This window comes from Canis aureus, chromosome 9 (assembly GCF_053574225.1).
Source record: "Canis aureus isolate CA01 chromosome 9, VMU_Caureus_v.1.0, whole genome shotgun sequence".
Classification (NCBI taxonomy): domain Eukaryota; kingdom Metazoa; phylum Chordata; class Mammalia; order Carnivora; family Canidae; genus Canis; species Canis aureus.
Genome location: NC_135619.1, coordinates 71372045 through 71388238, shown reverse-complemented (window position 1 = coordinate 71388238; position 16194 = coordinate 71372045). Strand labels below are relative to the sequence as shown.

At 60.0% G+C, this 16194-nt stretch overlaps 1 protein-coding gene across 1 annotated transcript in view; it reads left to right on the top strand.

Moving 5' to 3' along the window:
* The first annotated feature begins 457 nt into the window (after nucleotides 1-457).
* Nucleotides 458-16194, top strand: part of CCDC85C (coiled-coil domain containing 85C) — a 77288-nt gene continuing 61551 nt past the window's right edge. The window contains exon 1 of the mRNA XM_077910570.1: nucleotides 458-1296. Coding sequence (XP_077766696.1) covers nucleotides 492-1296 — 805 coding nt within the window. The 5' untranslated portion in view covers nucleotides 458-491. The remainder of the gene's footprint in view (nucleotides 1297-16194) is intronic.

The window sequence follows — 16194 nt, the reverse complement described above, 5'->3', positions numbered from 1 at the left end:
GGGCGGGCCCGCGGCTGGAGCGCGCCTCTGGCAGGGCGCCGGGCGGGCGAGCGCACCGAGCGGGGGGCGTCGGGGGCGGCCGCGCCTCTGCCCGCCCCTCGCCCCCGGAGGCGGAGCCGGCCGGGCGCCCCGCCCCCTCCCCGCCCGGAGTGGGCGGGGCGGCCGGGGCTCCGCGAGCTGGGCCGGGGGCGGGCCTCCGCCTGCTTCGCCCGAGCCCGGAGAGCGCCCGGCACGGCGGCCGCCGACGCAGCAGCGGCCCCAGCTCGCCGAGCCCCGCGCCCCGCGCCCCGAGCCCCGCGCCCCGCGCCCCGCGCTCCGCCGGCCGCCCGGGAGGACGCTGCGCGAGGGCGCGCGAGGCGGCGCGGGGCGGCCCGCACGCACCCCCGGCCGCCCCCTGCCCGCGAGCGCACCGGCCCAGCGCCGCCGGGGCGCGGGGAGCGCCGGCCGGGCGAGGGCGCGGGCGCGGGCGATGCCGCGGTGACGGCCCCGCCATGGCGAAGCCCCCGGCGGCGGCGGCGGCGGCGGCGGCGGCGGCGTCGGAGGAGCTGAGCCAGGTGCCGGACGAGGAGCTGCTGCGCTGGAGCAAGGAGGAGCTGGCGCGGCGGCTGCGGCGCGCGGAGGGCGAGAAGGTGGGCCTCATGCTGGAGCACGGCGGCCTGATGCGCGACGTGAACCGGCGGCTGCAGCAGCACCTGCTGGAGATCCGCGGCCTCAAGGACGTGAACCAGCGGCTGCAGGACGACAACCAGGAGCTGCGCGAGCTCTGCTGCTTCCTCGACGACGACCGGCAGAAGGGGCGCAAGCTGGCGCGCGAGTGGCAGCGCTTCGGGCGCCACGCGGCCGGCGCGGTGTGGCACGAGGTGGCCCGCTCGCAGCAGAAGCTGCGCGAGCTCGAGGCGCGCCAGGAGGCCCTGCTGCGCGAGAACCTGGAGCTCAAGGAGCTGGTGCTGATGCTGGACGAGGAGCGCGCGGCGCTGGCGGGGGGCGGGGGCGGGGGCGGCGCGGGCGGCGGCGGCGGCGGCGCGGGCTCCCGCAGCTCCATCGACAGCCAGGCCAGCCTGAGCGGGCCCCTGGCCGGCGGCGCGGCGGGCGCGGGGGCCCGCGACGTGGGCGACGGCAGCAGCACGTCGAGCGCGGGCAGCGGAGGCAGCCCGGACCACCACCACCACGTCCCGCCCCCGCTGCTGCCCCCCGGGCCGCACAAGGCCCCCGACGGCAAGGCGGTCGCCACGCGCAGGTCCCTGGACGACCTGTCGGCGCCACCGCACCACCGGAGCATCCCCAACGGCCTGCACGGTAAGGACGGCGCGGGCGGCGCAGCGCGGCCCTCGGGAGAAGGGAAGCCCGAGTGGCCCGCCACGCAGGACCCAGCTCCTGCTCCAGCTGCTCCCCAGACTGCGGGATCCCGCGCCCATCCGCGCTGGGGTTGTGGGTGATGGTTTTCTGGGCAAGCGACGGGGGCGTGACCCTGCCCAGCTCCGAGTTCGCACCCGCGCTGGGAGCCCACTGGACCCCAGAAAAGTTTCTCTCGCCGAGAATTACCAGTATTCGTGGGGGCGGCTGGGGACGCCTCATCCCAACCTGGAGATCGCTGTCCGGGAGCGGGAAGTTCACGGAGGGGTGGGGTGGGGAGGTAGGGGTGGTGGGGGTGGGCAGGGGGAAGAAAGGCCTTTTGCCTGCAGGTGAATTTCCCCTCTTATTTGGAGCAACACCAGGCAGCCCTGATCCTGAGCAGCGGCCACGTGTGTGGGGTTCTGGAGTCCACCTGGGCTTCCCTGCGCTGCCTGCCGGCTGAGAAGGAGCTGGCTGCGGGCGCCTGAGACTCCCAGGCAGCTGGGCCAGAGGACTAAGAGCCTTTCTGGTTTGCTCTCAGGCCTGAACTTCTCAGGGTGGACAGACCTTTCCGAACCGGGGCTCTAAGACTTTCCAGAAGGATAGGTGCTTGGAATGGATCCTGGCTTTTCTTCTCTGCCTGCCTCAGTTTCCTTATCTGTAGAACGGAGTTGATCCCCGCCTTGTGGATTAGAGGGTGGAGATAAAGGCTCCCACGGGGTTTGTAAGCTGTTGGTCGCCTTACAGGAAGTGCCAGGGTGGGTAGGTGGCCTGGGTGTGGGCGGAGGACCTTTGGCCCCAGGGGAGCTCGGCTCCTGTCTTCCACGCCCATGTGACCGATGGGCCTCCAGCTTGGGTCCGTGGAGCCGAGCAGACGCTGCTGTTCCCAGCGCTCGGGTCCGTGGCTCTCCCTGCCACGCGTGCCTCTCCCTGCCTCCCTGTTCTTCCACATTTTTGGTGGCTTGGCTCCCAGTTCTGGTGGCACTTGCTGCTGCCTGAACTATTTGCCTGAAGGTGGAGATTAAACAGCACTTTCTGGTTCTTCTTTAAAGGGTTTCCTGGTTCGGAGAAAATGTATCTGGGCTTTAAATGACTGCTTTTCCCCAGAGTGACGCCTGAGCAGAGGAGGGACGCCCTCCCTTTGGTTTGGTGGCCAAGTGGCCTCTGTGGGGTGTTGGAGTGGGAACCAGACCCATGGAGGTGGGGTGCTAGCACAGCACAATTTTTCCTTTATTTAGGGGCCCCAGCCGGAGTTCAGAGCAGGACTGGGTTGAGAGGGATATTTTGTTACTGATTAGCAACCTACCACTACCACTCGGGTTTCCCTTTGTAACTCTGTATCCATTCCCACCTCCCACCACAGGGGGCTGGAGGCCAGCGGGAGCAGCTCACAGTTAGGTGGCTTAATTTGTTGAGGTTTCTGGGCCCGGGGAGTCAGGAGCCCCAGTCCCAGCCTCTCTGGCCTTGCCTTCTTGGGGGCCTCAGGAGGAGCGGATTTCTGGGCCTCAGTTTCTCCCAAGTGCAAGGAGGGATTGCTCCAGTCTCATGGCTGGGAAATGTTTCTGGTTTTCGGCTGCGTCATCAGTGACACTTGGAGAGAGTGGCTGTCGGCACCGAGGTGCCCTGGGTCACGGCGTATTTGTGGGGAAGTCCTCTCATGCGTTGGACAAGGAGATTCGGCCCGTGTGGCCCAGTGTTCAGCGGCAGCTGTGGATGATGCCGGGACAGGGGACCAGGGGGTGGCTGGGACTTGAGGTGCAGAGTTTCCTGCAGAGAGTCTGTGCCCACCCCTCAGCCCCCCAAGTCCCACACTCACTTGGAACAGGCCTGCCACCCATCTTGTGATGGCCAAGCTTTGTGTTGGGCGAAAGACAAAATAAGCATTACTATCACCAATTTCAGTTACAGACAGCCTACAGCCTGGCGTTTGGTTTTGTCTCTTTGAGTCAGGCGTGGCCTTGAGATACTCTCCCAGCAATGTGAATAGGATGCCGGGAAACAAGGAAAGGCCCTTCTCTTAAAAATGACTTTTCTGTAGGAGGACCTGTAGTTTTGGGTGGAGGGAGGAGGGAGCCGGCGGTGGGAAAGATAAAGAACCTCCAACCCCGTGGTGGAGAAAGTGGGGTCAGATGTCAGACGTCGGGCTCCTGCTTTCCACAGTTGGGCTCAGATCATCCTTAAGGGAGCCCTGGAAGTAGTAGGATCCCCTTTTTCAGACAAGCAGGCGGAGGCTGGGGGAGGTTCCGAGCACTGGCTGGGAAAGCAGTGGAGACTGGAAGTGTCTCAGCTCCAGTTCCCTGGGTGGGGCTGCCACCCGTGAGGCTGCAGGCTGGGGGTCGGCGGGGGGGGGGGGGGTTCCTCCAGGGTGGGGCTGTTGGGGGCGGGGGGAGTTCCTCTGTGGCTCAGGCTGGCGGCTGGCTTGCATCTCTGGCCTCTGTCATTCTGCCCAATACTCTGAGCAGACACTGGTGACACCCTCTTCTGGATTCCTGACCCAGGTTTGCTCTAGTTCTCCCATTCTGGGAAGTATCACTTCCTTATCGGTGACCACTGAGCAGATGGTTGATAACCCTGTTACCCGGAGGGGTCACCCAGTCTCGCATTCGGATCTGCCTCCTGCTTTCCTCTGGGGCAGGTTACTTCTCTGAGCCACTCTCTGCAATTCTGCAAAGTGGAGGCAAAACCCAGAGTGCCCCCGTTAGCCAGGAAGGCCGAGGGAGGTCAGCGTCTGCACACAGCACGTCTCAGTAGTTGTCGGAATCCTTGTCATGCTTGTTTCTCCCTAGGCTCCTCGTGAAAAAAAGCAAGAGGGACCCCTTTGGGGGCTTGCCAGACAGACTTTGGTGTTGTCTTCAAAACTCTGCTGTTTAGACAGCTCGCCTGAATGTTTGCGACCACGGCACCTGCTGACGAGCCCCGTAGCCCTCTTGGAAGCCGCGGGGTGTTCCTGCAGCCCTGCTGGGTGCCCTGGAAAGGCCCCGGGGCTCCGGTGGGAGGTGGCCCATCTGTATTCCAGGCAGTCCTGGGCGGGGCTGGGCCTGGCCGCCAAGAATGCATATGCAAATCCCGCCCCCCCTTTGCGTTGTGCTGAGGGAAGACTGGACTAGAGCGCTCTTTGCTGTACTCCCACTGGGGCAAACTGAAGCAGGTGAACACCAAGCTCTAGGAAGTCGGGTTCGCCCCCTTGAACCGAGGATTTTCTGACAAAAGCATTTTCAACAGTTTCTCTCCTGCCCCTCCCCCACCTTTCACCCCCCCTCCCCCCAAGCCCCTGTGTAAGCATCCCGTCCTCTGTCCTCCCCCCATCTCCGCAGCCCGATCCCCTTTAGCTCACCTAGAGAAACCAGGACCTCCAGCAAAGCCTTTGTAGGGACCCTGTTTACTTTTAAAAGTTTGGATTAAAATTTTGGGCTTCTCAAAATGAGATGGGTTTGTTTTCCTGCTTGTATTTTTGTTGGTTTAAAGGGAAGATGGAGTGAGGGTGGTATGGATCTTTAAAAAAAAAAAAAAAAAAAAAGGACAGTGGGGAGACAGCATGCTGGCCCTGAATAGGTCTTTTATTAGGGGCCTCCAGGCTCAGCGCCTCCTGGGCAGGATCACTAATAAGACGGCTTTTCCTAAACCCAGGCAGGCCTGGGAGCAAAGGTCAGGGAAGACAATGGGGTGGTTTAGATAAGCTTTTTCCCCTCCCTCCCCAACCTGACCCTGACCTTCCATCCAGGACCTTGGGGTGTTGCCCTTCTCCACCCCCCCACCCCCTTCCACCGGGCCGTCCACATGAGGAAGACTGGCCCTGAGAGGCTCACTGGCCGGTAAGCCTGGGGAGGGCCAGGGTGGCCCCAGCACTTCACAGTTTACCACAAAGAGCTTCCCAGTCCCCACTCCATTCTGCTCAGAGCTTGCACTTGGTGCCATACTGTGGATGGGGAAACAGGCTTGGAGAGAGCCGTGACTTGCTCTGGGTCCTGTGGGGCTGCTTGGGGGGACTGGGATCGGTGTTGGGTCCCCTGTGTCAGAGTCTGGGCCTGTCACCCTCTGCCTGCTGCCCCACTGGGCCCAGATAGTCTGGATGTGTCGGGCTCAGAGAGACTCCCATGGGGCCCCCACAATGGAAGGTCCCCCAGAGCTTGGTCCTTGGCAGGGCCCTGGTGACCTGTACGCCGATGACGTGAGATGGTGAGGCTGTGGGAGAGGGTTGAGCTCCAGAGGCTGGCCCTGTGTAGCAAAGGTATGGCACCTCTTCTGGGGAAGCGAGGCCCTGTGCCTCATTCCTGCTCTCCTGTGTTCCTGCATTTGGCAACATGGCTCACCCATAAAGTGGGGAACGTGGGCTTGGGGCAGGTTTCTGTTTGCAGGGAGTCCTTCCTTGTGTTTTCATGCCCTCAGTTCTGCCCCAGGCCAGCTTCCCTCTGCCTTGGAGATCCTACCCGATCCCTCACCGTGGCCGGGCCTCTGAGCTCCTGGGTCACAACTTGGTTTGTAACATTGTCCCCAGAGCAGCATGATTAGCAAGGAAATCCTCTGCTGCTCATAATCTCTGCTTTCCACCCATGGGGATTTTCCACCCTGTGCTTGTTGATGTCATCATCGCAAAGAATTGGAAGCCTGGGACCTTAGGTGAGTTCCAGGAACTTTGTAGGCCTCTTTTTCTCTTCTGCAAAGTGGGAGACTATTATCAGCCTTTGGGTTGAGGGAGGTAAGGGTCTCCCACACGCCAGTCTTCCTCCCAGCTGGAGCGCTTGGTGTCGGGTATGTTTAGGAGCAGTGCAGCCTGCTGGATAGGGCTCCGGCTCCAGGTCAGAGAGACCCCGGGTGAAGCTGAGCTTGCCGCCTGCTGTGTGAGCCTGGCAGCTACTGAACCTGTAAGCCTCAGTTTCTGCTCTTGTCCTGAGGATAATGACACCCTGGTCCTAGACCAGGGCCTCTGAGGTTAGGCTTGGTGACCCTCCTCTGTCACTTGGATCCCTGCAGATTTGCCGCCTCGGGGTGGGGCTGGGGGCTCCCCTGCCACGTGCTTGCCAGGGCGGCCTTGTGCCTGCTCTGTGTCAGAGCCACGTGAGCCCTTGCCTATTCGAACAGAAGGGAACAGCATTTCAGCAGGAATGAGGCAATAGAAGGCCTGCAAGTGGGTCTGACCACCGCTGCCGAGGGCCCAGGGCCTGCGGGGTTTCTTATGACGTGCAGGGAGCTGGGGTGGCACTGGGTGGCACAGGTAGGCACCTCCTCCTGTGAACAGAAAGAACTGGAATGTTGAGCCCAGAGAAGAAAAGCCTTGGGGCCAGGGAGCTGCTGTGAGGCCGGGAGCAGAGTGTTGGATCAGGGGGTTTGTGCCGGGTCCAGCCCCAGGAGGCGGAGCTCCCCGGGTTGCAGGGATTCACATTCAGAGAGAAGAGTGGTCCTCCCGGAGGAGGAGAGTAGTCCTCCAGGAGGAGAGTGGTCCAGGAGGACTGCGTCACCTCTGGAGGTGGACAGCTCCCCAGTAGGGGAGGTGTGTGAGCACCAGCCTGGGGAGCTGGTGAAGGGCTTTCCTGAACCCTTGCGGTGGGACACCCCAGACAGCTCTGGGAAGGTGGTGGTGTGAGTGGAGGACAGAAGAGTCTGGAGGTAGCCGGGTGGGGCCGGGTTGTCGAGAGAGTTGGCCCTTCAAGCAGGAAGGGCCGCATCAGCACAGTTTATGGAGCGGTTACTCCGGCTGAGTTCTGGGTGCTGCGCACACAGTGATTCATAATGCAGCCTGGCTTGGGAGTGGCAGTCCGGGAGCATTAGTCTGGTGGCTGTCGTGGTGTAGGCTGGCCTGGGGGGCAGCAGGGGAGGAAACATAGACCGTCCCCGGGTGGCCCCAGGAGAGAACCTTCTCTGCAGGTCCTCAGACCAGGCCAGCTGGCTCTGGAGCCCTGCCCCCAGCCCCTGGCTGCCTCCCAGTGACTTCTGACCTCAGGGGTCAGGCAGTCCTGTGGTGTTGGGGGGCTTGCGCTCTCCACCTGCAGCCTCATTCCATATCCGCTCAAAGAACAGTCACACCTGCTGCCACTCTCTGCCCCCTGCCCCCCCCCCCCCCCCCATCCTGGGTGACCTGGATCCGTGCAGGGATGACTCTGGGATTTCCGAGCCAGGGAGTAGGCAGTTCCATCTCCCTTGAGCAGGATGACTAGGCGATCTCCGTGGCGTCCCCAAAGGAACAGGCTTGTCTGCTAAAGGGACGTGCTGCTCCTTTGATGATGAAAAGTCAGGAGTGGTCCCCCCAGCAAGCACCTAGAGCTTGTAACTGTCACCCATTCCCTTGCCCTCACAGGCTGGCAGGAGCAGGTGGTTCTTGGGCAGGTTTGGAGCCGGACCACCCAGTGGTGGATGCTTGCTCTTGAACAAGTCACTGTAATGGTCTCCAGCTCTCCAGGGAGCAGGGCAGAAAGCTTAGGAGCCTTATTGATTCGCCTGTAAATGTTCTTGGGCTCACCCTGTGTATGATGTTTACACAGAGGTGTATTCATTAAGTGGGGAGCAGGGGAAAGGGAGGGGGGTGTTGCTATGTGAAGGTTCCTAAGAGGGCCACTAACAGATAACTCTGGATATCCTAGGGAAAGCCCATCAGAAAAGCTGGAACTGCCTACAGCCTGAGTAAAAGCCCAACCCCGGGGGGCCTTGGGGGGGATGGGGTGCAGGTGCAATGGGAGGGGCTTCACAGATCCCTGCCCAGGCATGTCCGTGACCCAACCCGGGTCCGGCGTTCCCCAATCTCTCACCACCCCACTGAACCAGATGTGCCAGGCAAATGCCTGCTCGTGCCTGGGCTCCAGCTGTTCCTTCCGCCGTGCCTGGCCTCTTCCCTGGTCTATGTTGCCTGTACGAACCTGCTGTACCCTTGAGGTTCGTCTCAGCTCCTGATTTTAGCCATCCCCCCGCCTCCCCCAGCAGAGCTCCTAGCACCCTGAAGAGGTTGAAAGCCAAAGCAGGACACTCGTGGGAGTAACAGGGGCATGATGAATAATCATACGAGGCAGAGAGGGCCACCTGGGCACATGTGCCCAGGAAGCTTCCAGGGTCTAGTAGACTGGAGCCGCTGGCCCCACCCCCACCCCCACCCCTACATGACCTGGTGTGACTTGCCTCACCACTCTGAGCCTTTTCCTCAGCACAGCTGGGATCCCAGTGGGGCCCAGCAGGGCTCTTCCCTGCTCTGGGAGCGAGGAAGCTCCTAGCATCATGCCAGCCACATTTAGTGAAACTCAAAAGACATTTTTGGAGCCTGCCCCTCTGTGCCCAGGCTATGAGCCAGGAGGACCAGGGCCCTGGCCACACAAGCTCGGAGATAGATGATGGACCCAGGGCTCCTGGCAGGGCGGCCAGGGAGGGCTCCAGCTCCCGAGTGGCCAAGGGGCGGGTCCCCTTCCCTTCTAGTTCTCCGAGTGCCTTTAGGACTCCGGGCAGTTTGCTCAGGGGTTTCCGGCTTTCCCAGGCACGGCATTTCCTCCACCCTGAGATACCATCAGTCACAGATGCCCTGTGTACTTAACAACAGCTTCTGTGGGGAGGGGAAGACCCAACAGTAAACGCACACATGGATTCTAAGAAGCACCCTTCATTGTAACAAAAGGGAAGATGCTCATCTTTGAGTTCAGGAAATAACAAATGGCAAAGGGCAAAGGCCTCTGATGGGGAAGCCAGAAGGAAAGGGAAACAGGCCCTGGTTTACTCCCCAGGGCCCCCAGGTTATCTGCTGGCTCTCCCCTGGCCCAGTCTCCCCTGCTCCCACATCTGGGGGTTTGGGGGCCCAGTGTGCCTCCAGCGCTGTTCTGTGCATTGGATGACACAGGTAGAACCAGTGGCTTCGGCCCACTCCCGCGATCCCACTGTGTGCAAGTGTGTTCCTCTCTCTGGACCCTCATGTTCTCGATTGTAAGATGGGGAGCTTGGGTGGGCTGTGCCTAGGGTCCCAGAGATCCTAGCCTTCTCTGGCCCCTTGACTCAGAGTTTCTACGAGGCTTGAGTCACAAGGAAAGTGCCTCCCGCCCTGCCCTCCTGGCTCTTCGGTCATCCGCTTGTATTTGTGGTTTGGGGTCTTTCCGGGTGCCTGGTCCTTAGCTTGGGGGCAGGTCTCCCTGTTGAGCTTCTGGGGTGATGGAGGTGACCTGTCCAGCACTGGCTGGGGCTCCTGGCTGGCCAGCCTGTCCTCGTGAAGGGCCGATGGAATTACCTACCTCTGCCATCTGATCTCTTGTAGGACTAGGTAATGGGTTTGGTGCTAGGAGAGTATGTAGGGTTCCAGTGCCCTGGTGTGGGGTCTGCCTGGGACAAAGCCGCCGGTCTTGGACTTGAGGTTCTTCTGTTCACTGTCCTGTCCCTCTCTGGTCCGTGACCTTCTCAGGGCAGTCTTCCTGGCACGGAGTACGTGCTGGGGGTGCATCAGAGAGAGGAATGGGGGAGGGGAGAGGCATTGCCCGAGGTGCTTGCTCCTTGTTGCTTTAAACCCGACAGTGGTCAACCCACTTAGGCCACCTGCCCCCCTAGCCTTTTTTTTTTTTTTTTCTTAAGATTTTATTTATTTATTCATGAGAGATAGAGGCAGAGAGAGAAGCAGGTTCCCTGCGGGAAGCTTGATCCCAGGAACCAGGGATCACGACCTGAGCCAAAGGCTCAACTGCTGAGCCCCCAGGCACCCCTCCCGACCCCTTTATCCCATTTGCTCCATTTGGTGCCAAATGGCCTTCAGTTACTTTAGAAAAAAAACATATCAAGCCTCCCCACTGAGGGTGGGGGCTCGCCTAGTCCCCCTTGCCGGTTTCCCTTAACAATTACTAAAAGATACACACTTGCTTTTACCAGTGGTTCCTAACTGTGGCTGCATAGTAGGTAGAAGCTCCCTGGGGTTCTGCTGGGCAGCCAGAGCCACCGTGGGAAGCTCAGGAGAAAAGCCACAGGCTGCCCAAGCTTAAGATGGCCCGTTGGCAGGGGGGCCAGAGGTGGACTCTGCACCACGCTGGGGCACCACAGGGCCTGGCCACTTTGGGGGGGTGCAGGGCGGGGAGGTGGGGGTCGGGGTGGTGGTGGTGGTGGTGGTGTGAGCTCCTGTTAGCAGTAAGGGGCCTTTTTGTGTTTCTCCTTGCTAACCTTTGCTGCGTGGACGCCCAGCGGGGCTGCCTGGTGGGAGTGGAAAGCAGGCTTTAAATGTGCATGAGCATTTCCCCAGCACCCAGCCCCACCCTTGATCCCCCCCTCACCCTGGGCTTGCTCCCCACGTCCACACCTTTGCAGCTGTACTACTGCCGGGCACTGGCTTCCCCGCCCCCATTGTGGGGTGCTGGCCTGCCCCAGACAGGGTGGCGGCCTCCTTAGGCTGCGTTCGAGGGGACAGATGCAGGCAAGGCCGGTGACACTGAGACGGCAGCTATGGAGAAGAGTCGACCCATTTCCAAAAATAGCCCATCCACTGCCAGGGGAAGCGACTCTTTGTCTCCCCAAATCGGCCTTTCTGTCTCCCGGCTTGTAAGGCAATAAGGAGGCACGCTCTTGTCTTGGAATCAGAGGCTCCCCGGGCTCCGGCCCCCACCCCCACAAGGGCCCGATTGTGTGCGGGCCCTGAATGTGCCCGCCTGTCCCCGAGCAGCGCGGCCCGGCTCCTCTGCCTAATGAGCCCGCTCGGGGAGTGGCCCTTTGTGGCGGTTCCGGCCACGCTGCTGCGCCGGGCTCTCAGCGGGCTCGTTTCCCGGCCGCCCTCCGAGCTGCTGGGACAATGGGAAGCTCCCGGCCCCGGCCTGCCCTTTCTTCCTTTTGCTGGGCTTTCCAGATTTTCGGGAAGGCACACGCACCACTTGTATACCTGGACGGAAGACGAAGCAGCGAGCTTCTCCGTGGCCTTCTGTCCTGGCCGGCCCCCCGGGCGCCCTCCCGCCCCAGCCCCTCCTGCGGGACCTCCCTGCACCATTGTCTCCTTCCTCTTGTGCTCCTTCCCCTGCAAACAGGCTCATGTTTCCTCGTCCAGAGCAGTAAACAAAATCCTCTCCTTTCTGTTCTCCTGTCTCCCCATCCCCTGGCCCGCCTGCCTCCTTCCCCCCCATTGCTTCTTGGTCCCGGGCGGCCCGGCCTGGGAAAGGTCCAGGGGCCTCTTCTTGTCCTGACCCCGGGGTGGTGGTTGATGCCCACTCTGGGCTTGTCTTCCAGAACAGGGCTGTGTGCTGGCTACACTGGTCTGCTCCAGCGGGAGCTGCCGGCTCTCTCTCTGACCCCTCCTGCCCTGGGCTAAGCCCCCAGTCTCTCACTCGCTGCTGCGGGAGCCCAGGCTTCTAGCGGCCTGCTGGTCACCATCCTGCCGACTCTGTTCCCTTCTTCTCACCTGTGTGTCCATAGCCTCTGCCTCCCTACTAGGCCACCCTACCTAGAGGTTTCCTGGCTCTAGCCTTGAGCCGTCCACTTGCCACACCAGGCTGCTTCAATGCCATTCAATTAAGATTAAGTCCCATAGAAAGTTTCAGTTTCTGAGTCACACTAGCCCTCTTGCACCTGTTGGCAATGCAGAAGAGGAATGTTTCCGTCATTCCAGAGAGTTCTGTTGGGCAGGGCCGATCCAGGTAACTCCTTGAGGGGTCATGTGACTTTCACTCCTCCACAGAAGGCAGCTCTGGTGCCTGAGTGCAAGTCCTGTCCCCTCCTGCACCAAGTCCTGTCCCCTCCTGCACGCTTCAGGCACACAGCAGGGCTGCTGCCTGCAGGGTTGCTCTTTCGTCCCTCCCATAACCGCCCAAATCCCACTCTTCCTTTGAGGCTTCCGTCAGCCCTGCGGGTGGACAGTCATGGGATGCGTGGCCGGTTGTTCTTGTCCATTGGGAAGCCTCGAGCCAGGCTCCTGGCAGTTGCCCTGCAGCCACAGATGCTGCTTCTGCTGGTGGCCTCTTGGGTGGGTTCACATGTAATGGGCAGGAAACCCAAGCCCAGAGAGGCCACATGGCTCGAGGAGGCTCTAGAGGTCTCCCCTGCAGAGCCCAGCCACCAGCTCCTTATCCTCAAAATGAGGGCAAGAGGCCTGCAGTATCAAAAAACAAAGAAAATGGCTTTTAAAACAGTGGGGTGGGGCGGGGGGATGGACACAGGCCAACCAGCCCTCCCTCCTCTCCCTTCCCTCCCAGCGGGGAGTGTTCTGGAGACGCTGTACACCTGCCCTGGCCCAGTTGTTACCAAATTTGAGCATGGCTCCCCTCCTGCTTTTTTTTTTTTTTTTTTTTTTGACTTTGTTGTTAAAGATTGTATTTATTTATTTATTTACAGAGAGCGTGAGAGCAGGGGGAGAGAGAATCTCAAGCAGACTCCCTGCTTGAGCGCTGAGCCCAAGGTGGGGCTCGATCTCAGGCCCCTGAGATCATGACCTGAGCTGAAATCCAGAGTCACCTGTGCACCCCGCCCTTCCTGCCTTTTGAACTGTTGATTCCCAGGGTTGTGACCGTGGCTGTGACAGGTGGCGGGCAGCCTCACCACCTCGACTCTTGGGTTTAAATGAGCTTCCTGTGTCCAGCTGTGGGCTGTTCCTGCTGGCAGTTCCTGATGGATGCGACCTTATGTGCCACACCTGGGGCTCTGGGCTTGGCCTGGGGCTCACTGTGCCTCCTCTTGAGCTTGCCACTGAGCCCACTAGTGTGTGTGTGTGTGTGTGTAAGGTGGGTGTGGTCAGGGTGTTTTCAGTGAGATCACAGCCGGATGGAGCTCTCTCTGCTGTCCCCTTTGAGGGCTTGGGAAGAGGGGCTGATGTTCTGGCTTCAAATGACCTTGGGGGCCTGGAGGGTCAGAGGAGAGCCCCTGTTAAACCGTCTTCCTCTGGTAATGCAGACAGTGTTGATGGTGGTAGGAGATAATGTTGGGTGGAGGATCCTTGCTGTCACGCCCTACACCCTACGGGATGGGGGGGACCCCATTCTCCTGCTGCTCCCTTCCCTCACCCTGGGGGCGTTTCCAGGGAGCCTGCCCATCCTCAGTGTTGTTTCAGCTGAGGAAGGGCAGAGGGCACCTCCCCGAGTGTGACCAGGATGCCCTGGGGATGCTCCCTGCCCTCCTACCACCCAGGTCTCCACCCCAAGGGTGGTCTGAGCCTGGTGCTGCTTTCATCTTGCCTTTCCCCCTGCAGAGTCCTTAATCCTCTTCTGCAGAGTTAAGACCTTGTTCCTGTGAATGCCAGCCTGGTTATGGGCAATGTGAGCCGCTCCCAAGTGTGTGGTGCTGACATGCTGTGGGAAATGCAGATGAAAAGACCCCTTGTGGGGTGCCTGGCTGGCTCAGTGGTTGAGCTTCGGTCTTCGGCTCAGGGCATGATCCCGGAGTCCCAGGATCGAGTCCCACATCGGGCTCCCTGCATGGAGCCTGCTGCTCCCTCTGCCTGTGTCTCTGCCTCTCTCTCTGTCTCTCATGAACAAATTTTAAAAAAATTTAAATGTTTTTAAAAAAAGACCCCTCATTTTTGGTACAACCCAAAGTCTGAGCACAGGGAAGGGCAGAGGGGGAGCAGCCCCCGTCCCAGCTCTGCCCTCCTGACCTCCAACTCTTTGGCATAAGCAGGAGCCCTGGAACTTCCCGGCCTGGGCCTTTATTTTTAGGAGGGAGATGCCTGGGCTAGCTCAGCACCCCTTCTGGCCTCTCAGCACCCACCCCCCCCTGCTGCCTTTGGGGTCAGCTCTGCCCTCCCCTCTGTGCTGACCTGTCAGCGGGTTCATTCACCAGGTCTGTGGCAGGGTTCGGGAAACCCCTGGGCCCCCGAAATCACTGTGCTTGTGCATTTTTCCTGGGACGTGACCCCTAGCTTTTATCAGAGCTTGAGTGGTCCACAGGCTGGGAGAGACCCATAACCACAGCACCAGGGTTAGTGAGGTTCCTCCCTCTGAAGCCTTAAAAAAAAAATAAAAATAGGTAAGCTTAGTGCATGCTCATGGCCAGGAAGGTCCACGCAGGACACAGGGGCGTGGGGTGAGGTGTAAGGGTCTCCTTTCCTCAGCTGACCGGGCATCCTGGACACCCGGCAGTCTTGGTTGGTGCTGGTCGTCTGGCAGGTTTGGACGGCAAGCTCTGTGCCCACCCGGGGCGCCCTCTGTCTGTAGAGGTCACACCACTTTTGTGCCTCCTCCCCGAAGTGGTTTGTATTTCTGTGATGGTTTTAGGATCGTGCTCATGTTTTCATATAAACCTTGGTCTCCTGGATTTGTCTCTCCTTGCTGTTTCCTTTCTGCCTTTCTACCCATTTTTCCTGGAGCCTCAGTTTACTCATCTGTGCGATGAGGCAGTTGGACTGGGTCCTCAGAGATTCAGAGACCCTGGAAGGACTTGGTAAAGTTCTAGATGCCTGGGCTTGTCCCTGAGACTGCTTCCTTCCCATGAGGCCAAACTAGTGCCACTTGGGTTGTGTGTGGGTTTTCCCCCCAATACACCTGCTGCTCTGGGGCTTTCAGGACCCCTAGTGACTCCGTTTCTAACCTGAGGCTCTCTTTGTGCAAGCCCTTGCCTGGGTGGGGGAATGATCTGACCCAGAATCAGGAGCCGGCAGCCAGGAGGGATCATTTGCCACCCTCCCCCCGCCCCAGCCACCAAGGCTCCTCTTTCCCAGCCCGTCCCCTCCTAGGTCTCACGTGCAGTGTCCCTGAGGCTGCCGGGCACAGCAGCCATTGCCAGCAGGAGCAGAATAGAAATGGGAAAGTCGTCTAATTTTCTTCTTTTCAATTGCAACCTTGATCCCTCCTCCCTACTCCTACAGACCAGGCCTCTGGTGACTTTTGAATAGGTCTGCGGGCTCCCTTTTCTCTGGCTAAATATACATGCATTGGCGTCTTGTTTGCCTTAATGAAAATGGCAGGCTTGGGAGCATCCAAGGGAGGCCCAGGAGTGAGGAGGAGGTGATCTGGGCGCCAGACTGACCCAGCCAAGGACATTTGACTTTGAAAGGTGCTAATTTACTCGAGTGCTGGCTGGTGTATTTTGCATCCTGGGTACCAGCAGGGCGGGTTGGCTTTGCGGAGAGGGAGGAGTCCTGTATCCATCTGAGATGCCTGTCTCCCCAGCATCATCCCCATTTGCCCCACAAATGGTGGCTTGGTGACTGTCAGCTGGAAGAAGCCAGAAGGAGGGTCTCTGTTAGAGAATGCAGTTAGGAAGCCTGGGTGGGCTCAGGGTATAAGGGGAGGCTTCAGGTGATCCGGGAGGGCCGAGGGGAGATGGAAGGGGTGCTGGAATGAGCTCGCTGGGTTCTCCCTGCAGAAGAGGAAGCTAAGGCTCTCCACGAGTGTGATGTGGCTTCACTTATTTGCGTAGCAGACGTTTCTGAGACAGGCTAAGGTGTGGGATTCTAGGCTGGAGCGACCACCTGCTGCTGTGTCCTGCACCTGGGAATGAGCTTTCGGGGGAGGTGGGATCAGCCCACCACGATGGCAGGGACATGAGGATGGGCAGGGAGAGCCTCAGGCCACACGGAGGGCCAGCTCTGGGGCAAGTGCACCTACTCCGCCAAGACCACCTCCCACAATGCAAGGTGCGCTCTGGCACCCAGGCCTCTGGGCCAGTGGCTGTCCACCATACCAGGCCCCTAACTGGTCCAGTTTGGCTGGGGAGACCCTCAAGGGAGTGGTGACGGGGAGTCTGATTTGTTGAGACACTCGGAGGGGATGGGACGGGTCTTCCCTTCCTCCCTCCCTTCCCCCGTCCCCTCCCTGGCTCTACTTTGTCACCTGGTAAGCAGACCCTTGGGTTAGGGACCCCGAAGGGCCACCTCACAGGGTGGAAATAAATCCAGGTGCACCATTCTAGATTTTTTTCTTTCTAATAAATAAGGAAACTAACAGTCTCCATCAAAGGTCTTGAATGAGACTTAGTTCTGACCATTAACGTCATGCACTGAAGCCA